This window comes from Emys orbicularis, chromosome 1 (genome assembly GCF_028017835.1).
Source record: "Emys orbicularis isolate rEmyOrb1 chromosome 1, rEmyOrb1.hap1, whole genome shotgun sequence".
Lineage (NCBI taxonomy): Eukaryota > Metazoa > Chordata > Testudines > Emydidae > Emys > Emys orbicularis.
In genome coordinates this window covers 290,251,784-290,260,266 of record NC_088683.1, presented here as the reverse complement: position 1 = coordinate 290,260,266, position 8,483 = coordinate 290,251,784, and the positions used below count along the sequence as shown (strand labels likewise).

The following is an 8,483-nucleotide window of genomic DNA, read 5'->3' as shown; positions in this document are numbered from 1 at the left end:
AAGTTATTTTCCATCCTGATTTTACAGAGATGATTTTTACCTTTTTCTTTAATTAAAAGCCTTCTTTTTAAGAACCTGATTGATTTTTCCTTGTTTTTAGATCCAAGGGGGTTGGATCTTGATCCACCAGGAGTTGGTGGGAGGAAGGAGGGGGGATGGTTAATTTCTCTTTGTTTTAAGATCCAAGGGGGTTGGATCTGTATTCACCAGGGAATTGGTGAAGAGTCTCTCAAGGCTACCCAGGGAAGGGAATTAGCTTTGGGAGTGGTGGCAGCGGTCCAGATCTAAGCTGGTAGTTAAGCTTAGAAGTTTTCATGCAGGCCCCCACATTTGTACCCTAAAGTTCAAAGTGGGGAAGCTGCCTTGACACAAGTATCCAAAGGGAATGAAGCCACAGATGGACCTCAGCAATGGTTGGCACTTCCCTAGAGCTTTTGCTAGAGGAAGTGAGGCTACCCTTAGGTAGTGCCACTATATACCACTCTTTGCAAATGGAACAATAATCACCTTGTCCTCAGGGAAGCTGGCCCCTCCCCGGGATCTATGGTTAGGAAACTAGACAGGAAAACGCGAAGAGATGGGCAAGTCAACATTATCAGCATGCTCTTCAATCTTTTGTCAATTTTACTCTACTGTTGTAAACTGATTTGACACCACTCAATTACGCAAACTAGTTAACTGTTAATTTTCTGTGCCCCTTCCCCCCCAATGTTCAGCTGTGCATTTTTAAACTTTCTTCTTGCCACTCATCACTAAAAACATTACAAAAAACCCAATACACTGTAAAAATATGAAAAACTGTGTTTTGAAAGTACAATTTTACATTGGGAACCAAAAATACTTTAAACAATTCAAACATGTTCACGTTTAAAATTTTCATTATTCTCCCCCACAAATATTCAAGTCAGAAAAGCTCTAATTAATTAAAATGAACTTTCTGTGTCAACTTTCACTATGGTGCCACTAATGTACCATGATAATTAGCATACATCACTAAAGTTAAATTTCCCAGGTTTGATACTAAAGTGTTTTATTTCATATATGTAAAACAGCAAACCAAAAAGAACATGTTACCAGGTAGCAAAATAAACATAAAATGATGCAAATCACTATTAAAATGAACTCATATTTTACATATTGTCTATAATAGGGGTGTCAACCATTAGGCCTGCTTGATGAATTTCTGTGGTCCTCATGTCCTACTCAGATTATACAGAATCTAAGATTCCATTTAAAAAAAAAAAGGTTTTTCTGTCTCCAGGCTGCAAAGATAGCTTTCCAAATGTAAGTCAATATAGTGTTATCTTCTCGAGTCTGTAGACAACCTGAAACAATAAATCAGAAGTGTGATCTCTGCTTCCTATTAATCTGTGTTGGAGTGACTTTAAACCAGTGGAGGGCAACCTGCGACCCGCATGAGGCCCATCACTACTTTAAACCCAGTAATGACAACTACTCATCATCACTAATGATTTCAATAGATAAAATGGGGAAGGGGCAGGAATTATTGAAGTGGAGACCGAGAGAAACAGGGAGAAGGAAGGAAATGAAGAAAGGAGGATGGAGAGAGAAACAAAGGGGAGAAATAGCAATTTTCCTGAATATGAGTATATTTTCCCTTTGAGTGATAATGAACACTAAAATGAAAACAAAAAATGTCGTTACTGTATATTCTACCATTGATTCCTATGCAAACTTTTTAGACATCAGTGGATATTCCACTGTCAACTGAGGGGAGTGAATAGTCTTATATCCAAACTCACTGACCATAATTAAAAATGGAATTTGGCTCTTTCCTAATCAGTTTGACATCTCTGGTCTATACTTTGACTAGGATTAAAGATCATGAGAATTCGAATGGAATATTTGCTATCTGTAATGGACAGGATATAAACCTAATTAAAGAACTACTGAAGTCAATAGGATATTCCATATAATGCATAAAAAATTTATTATGGAATTCAAGTATATATAAATCTGCAAGTATGGTAACTGCTTGCAGACTTAGGTTAGCTTGTTAGAAAAGTCTTTTTTTCTAAAATAAACATTATTCAGTTCTGAAAAAAACAAACTATCAAAAAGATAAGCTGAGTTTTGAAATCAAGCTTTTTTTTTTTTTATATAAAGAAGCAAGCAAACTCTCACTATTTTCCCCTGCTCTCTGATTAAAAACAAAACCTAGAATGGATTTAAATGATAGCTTGTACATAAAAAATTGCATCTGAAGTTGAATGCCAAGTTTCATACCAGAAGAAAATAAACTAATCAATCCATTATGCATAAACTGTCCAAAATTAAGAGTTTATAATAAAACTCTCAACAAGTTATATCTACTATATCAGAGTGATTACGTTTCACTAAACTTTTAGGTAGATTCAGTGAACGTGCAATATTTGACAGATTGTTTATAAAACTAAAGCTCAGATTTATAAGGAATACATATAATAATCATGCTATTTCCAAAAAACTACAGTCTATAAAAAAAAATAAAGGAAAAAAGTAAGCAATGAATAATTATTAGATAATTCCATCAATATGCCTTTTTCTATAAAGCTTTACACTTTTACATCTCATCCTTTTCTTTTTAAAGAAGATTACAGAAATGTTTGGAAACCTGAACATACAGTAACTTCATTCTATATTTCTGAATAGCAGCCAGTCTTCAAACCCTTTGCTAGCTCGACATGTATCTCATCGAGATATCTTCTCCCATGAAGTCAACTTGTCATATTTTCAGCAGCCTAGAAAGAGAAGTACAATTCATTATAATGAACCCACTGAAAATAAACACTGGAGATATAGATCAGCTATAACACTTATGGTCATTTCTTGCAACAACTTTTATTTGGTCAACAATGTTTAAATAGTTTACAGATCATAAATCATGTGATATGTAATCTTAATATGCTGCTTAAATGGCTCTTTCATGGATTATTTTCATTTTCATAATATTTTTGACCCCCATTATTCTTTCTTTATTAATTTAGCCATCACTTGACAAAAGTTGACATAGGAAAGCCAAATGTATAATTCTAACAAGGAGCTGTACCTGGTCTTTTCGCACTGACTCATGCAGGTGGTGTTCAGATTAGGGCATGTTTTACTACAGACTCACACATAGTCATGTGGTTGCACCTACCTGTTAAACTGTAAACCAAAACAAACAAACAACAAAAAATGTGTGAAATGTATATGAATCCTTATTCTTGTCCTTTCCATATTTTTATTATATAATATGAAATACATAATGGTGTAGCATAAACATTTTATCTGCATGAATTTGGGACACTGGCATAATTCATAAGTAACACTACAGTGAGCTATACAGATCATTTTCATAGTAGTAGTAATAGTAACAGCAGCAGTAGTAGTAAATATTTATATAATGGTACCACTGGATGCTGGATAAACACAGAAGAGATATTGTTGCCCTGAAAGGCTCAACAGACAAACGGCAGGGAATGCGGATATGACATACAAGAAAGTTAATGTGGGGAAGAACTGATACTGCCTTCTCAGTTACATGTATTAGTCTACATTTATGTAGATCATTATTTTTTAAATTGGGATTCGAAGAAGAGAGAAAGATTACTAAAGCAGCTAGTGTGTGTAGGGCTCAATTATGAAGAGCCTTAAAGGTAAAAAGGTAAAAAACAAGGATTTGATATAGAGGTGAATGGGAATTGAAGCCTAAGTGTGGATTTGTTGATAAAATTTGAGAATTTGATGAGCAAATTGTTAGAGAATCCAGGCTCTGGCTCTACATTATTTATAGCTTTGCAAAATTATCATGAAAGTGTACCTGTTCACTCAAAGAACAAAAAGGCCCAGTTGCCCATTTTTTACCATTATGATTGACGATAAAGAAAGTTAGTAATTTTATTGGTCCATCAAAACATGCCACTCATTCAAAGTAAGGGGAAAAAAGCAAGTAAAAATTTGTAAGGTTTGCTATCTGCAGATTCTATGCTTTGGACCAAATCCTATTAGCAATACAGGATGAAGGCGACAGGATTTGTTTCCTAAGATTATTATTTTTATTTTATTTAAAATGCAAGGCAAAGGTACAATTTCATATGAAAAGCTAAAAGTGCAGTAATTTGAACTTTGATTTGTTTTAATTAAAAAAAAAAAAAAAAAAACACTCTACATGTTTTTCTTAAACTGCCTTACCTTTAGCGCTTCTGTAGCCTTGCGTAGCTCTTTAATTACTGAGGATAAGGCCTCTGGATTTATACCTTGCTCACACAACCGCACACAAATAGACAGAGTTTCCATATCCAAACCAGTGTTTAATATTCTTGAAATCTCAAGCAGAACTGCAACAATTTTTAAAAATTAAAATTAGTTTTTGTTAAAGTTTAAATGAGATTACTGACATTTCTCTTAAAAATGAATTTATTTCTTAAGGGTGGGATTTTCAAAAGCTGAACCTCTGTGGATGGGGAAAATGGAAACACTACCTATCCACGCCCCCCCAATTTGAACCCCACCTATAACATTCATAATCACCTTCCCCATGTGAGTCAGAAGCCCCAGACTCCAAACTCAGATCCACATTTACATTCTCTACTCTAGTATTTCCCATTCACTGAACCAGGATATTACTTTTTTACTGTTGTGATAGGAAGAATAGTCAACATGTCTATAGAATGTAGTAAGCTTTCATTTGTAGACAGTGATTTAAAAAAAATTCTAAAATTGTAACGATAATTCGAATCTTTGCCCATTAAACGGAAGATAGGAAAGAAAACAGGAGCAGTTTTAATTAATGATTACAATACACCATTATAATATTGTTTTGTATTACTGCATATTTAATTATCAATTTTACTCAATATTAATGTTTGGTCTGACAATACAGACATAAATATTACATTTTATTTGCTCTCAAAAGCAAATATTAACTTAAGCTTTTAAAAAGTGTCTAAGCCAGTGGCTCTCAACCTTTCCAGACTACTGTACCCCTCTGAGGCGTCTGATTTGTCTTAAATATTGCCAAGTTTCACCTCACTTAAAAACTACTTGCTTACAAAATCAGACACAAAACTATGAAAGTGTCACAGCACACTATTACTGGAAAATTGCTTACTTTCTCGTTTTTACCATATAATGATAAAATGAATCAATTGGAATATAAATATTGTACTTACATTTCAGTGTATAGTATATAGAACAGTATAAACAAGTCATTGTCTGTATGAAATTGTAGTTTGTACTGACTTCGCTAGTCTTTTTATGTAGCCTGTTGTAAAACTAGGCAAATATCTAGATGAGTTGACTGGAAACATCTCTGTGCATCCCCTAGGGTACGTGTACCCTGGGTTGAGAACCACTGTCCTAGGCCCTCACTCCTACATCTATACTTGGTTCTCCTTTGACAATCCCAATGCCATGTGTTACAAGAATGGCCATCACTTGATTCAGTGACTCAAGATACTTGTTCTAGATTTTTACTGGCTAGTTTTTCCCATCATCATTACCCTTTTGCCTTACATTCTTTTCATCTACTAACAATCACTGAACTGCCCATTCCACTACAAGCAATTTCATCCAAGCATGTTTGTGGTGAAATGGCATCCTCTGACTAGATACTACTCCCTTTTGAATCTTATGAAAAGCTTTCATTATTGTAGAGCAGAACAAGGTTCAGTCTTCAGCAAGATTCCCTGACAACAGTGATTTATTTATATTAAGAAATATTACTTATAACGTTTCTATAATCACAAAGAAACAAAGCTTTCAAAAATTTGAAATAGAAATACTACTTCATTCCTTCCACCATTACACTAGGACAACAGATGGCTGTTTGGATACCTAATGTGCGAATATTGACAAGATATATAGTTCACAAATACTAAAAATGTTTTACTGCAGTATAAATTTATGGTATACTGAAGTATAGCTTTAAAAAAAATAAGATCACCCACACATATAGGCCAGGCCAAGATGTTCAAAAACGAGTGCCTAAAGTTAGGAATCTATGTCCATAATTAGGCATGTAGGTAAGTGGCCTAATTTTCAGAAGTGCTAAGAACCCAGAAGAGCCCAGCGAAGTCAGTGGGAGCTGCCAAGTGTTCAGTACTTTTGACATGCGAGTTCTATTGATATGTTCTCCCTGCTTAACTAAAGGTGGCTGTAATTCTCTCATAATGACCTTGAAAATACTGCAATTATATAAACACAGTATATTTTGAAGTCAGAACACTACATTTAACTTTTAAAATGAGCTTTTAGTATATACACCTCTACCCCGATATAATGCGACCCAATATAACATGAATTCAGATATAACGCGGTAAAGCAGTGCTCCGGGGGGGCTGCGCACTCCGGCGGATCAAAGCAAGTTCGATATAACATGGTTTCACCTATAACACGGTAAGATTTTTTGGCTCCCGAGGACAGCGTTATATTGGGGTAGAGGTGTATTTCCTGGGCATACAAATTTCTGATTACTTTGTTCTAACTGATTTTTTTTTTCTCAATGGAAAAGTAGTGTTTGATAGTTTGAGGCAGAGAATCACACAGCTTTTCAGTGATTAATTTCAGCTCTTATTCTCTGCAGAATTTCTCTTTTATTAGTACTTGGTAATGGTGTTTTATGGAAAGATATCTTACATTCCAGCCTAAGGTTAGTTCATTTATACCCATAACTTTTACTTTTTATGAAATGAGTTAAACAAGATACAGTATAATTTAGAATTTCAAATCTCAGTTAGTCTCTTATAAAGGGGGGAGGGATAGCTCAGTGGTTTGAGCATTGGCCTGCTAAACCCAGGGTTGTGAGTTCAATCCTTGAGGGGGCCACTTGGGGATCTGGGGCAAAAATCAGTACTTGGTCCTGCTAGTGAAGGCAGGGGGCTGGACTTGATGACCTTTCAAGGTCCCTTCCAGTTCTAGGAGATGGGATATCTCCATTAATTAATTAATTAATTTATTTATAAAGTCTAATGTTGATTTGTTTTCCTTGTTTCTTTAGCTATTATAATGTACCACAGGGTAGAATCTCTCTATGGTACTTATATGGCCCCTATTACTAGTACCCATGCACCTCACAATCTTAACGTATTTATCCTCAACAGCCTTACGAGATAAGAAAGTACTATTTACCTCATTTTCAAACATGGGAACTGAGGCAGAGAGAGAGACTAAGGGTAGATTTTTCAAAGGTGGTTAAGTGATTCAGGAACCTCAAAAGTTGACTCTAGTGTTCATGATTGAAATCACTGGGAGATTAGGCACGTAGGCACTTTTGAAAATTCCACTATTTTAGGTACCAAACACCTCCCATTGGAAGACAAATGGATGTAGGCTCCTGAATGCCTAAGTCACTTTCGAAAATGGGACTTAAGGACTTTCAATATTTTACCCTAAACGACTTGCCCAAGTCTAGCACAAGAAGTCTGGTTTCCCAAATCCAACTCTAGCACCCTAACCATAAGGCCATTCTTGGTCTCTCTGAACTGAAGAAGTAACACAAAAATCTCTTTACTCCTGGGGGAATTCTGCGCAAAAAATTAAAAATTCTGCATACAATATTTCAACATTCTGCAAAAGTCTGCATGTGTTATTTGTCAAAATAACAAAATCACTCTGGTTTCAGTTATTTCTGTAATTTATTTAAACTACAATACAATGGATGAAGAATGGGAGTGGGGAGCATTGGAGGAAATCCCCAAACCCTCTTGCCTAATAGTAACGCAGGTAGGTTTGACCCTTTATTTCTAGTTATTAATCAACAAATATATGGAGCCATACGCTTGGTGTTACATCATAGGCAACTGAAAAGCAAGTGAGGGCTGGGAAATCAACCAATTTATATTGACTACTGAACATCTCCAGAAAGGTCAGTAGAAAATAGTTCATGGAGCAGATTCTGATAGGAAATTTTGTCAGTCCAAAAATTTAGACCAGTTCTAATCACTAAAGCACCATCAGCATTTATAAGGCTATACTGTCCTTTACACCACTCTGGCAACATAAAGGAGCCTTAAAACTTTTACACTCCTGGGGGATTTCACAAAGACAATGGGAACAATCACTAAGGCAGTAGGCTGCTACATTCTGCTCTGCTTTAGGGGACCGAGCCTGCCCCATGCCTACTCCTCAGAATCAGCCTAAAGCCCTGCCCCTCTGTGCCAAGCATGCTGCAATAGCGAGTGAGAGGGACAGAGTGATTCTCTTTCTCACACGCACGACTGTCTTCCCTCCCCCCGCGGTGGTGATTTACATTCCAACCAGCTGCTCCGGGTGCCTGAACCAACCTGCCTGTGCTACGGAGAGGGGCGCATGACCGCTCTTGCGGCTTCCCTGTCAGAAGTAATTTTTCTGCAGGGAAGCAAAGAAATCTGTGGGGGCATGAATTCTGCGCATGCACAGTGACACAGAATTCCCCCAGGAGTATCTCTTGTACATTTATCTGATTACAAATAATTGATCAAATATCTCAGAGTTACGAACACCTTGGGAATGGAGGCTGTTTG

The 8,483-nt window shown here is 36.1% G+C and overlaps 1 protein-coding gene across 1 annotated transcript in view; it reads right to left on the bottom strand.

Annotated features, from left to right (window-relative positions):
- Positions 1-700: 700 nt before the first annotated feature.
- The window catches only part of MZT1 (mitotic spindle organizing protein 1), a 20,631-nt gene continuing 12,848 nt past the window's right edge, over positions 701-8,483 (bottom strand). Inside the window, exons 2-4 of the mRNA XM_065409741.1 lie at positions 4,174-4,319; positions 2,625-2,741; positions 701-1,325 (exon numbers count right to left, since the gene is read on the bottom strand). Coding sequence (XP_065265813.1) covers positions 2,718-2,741; positions 4,174-4,319 — 170 coding nt within the window. The 3' untranslated portion in view covers positions 701-1,325; positions 2,625-2,717. The remainder of the gene's footprint in view (positions 1,326-2,624; positions 2,742-4,173; positions 4,320-8,483) is intronic.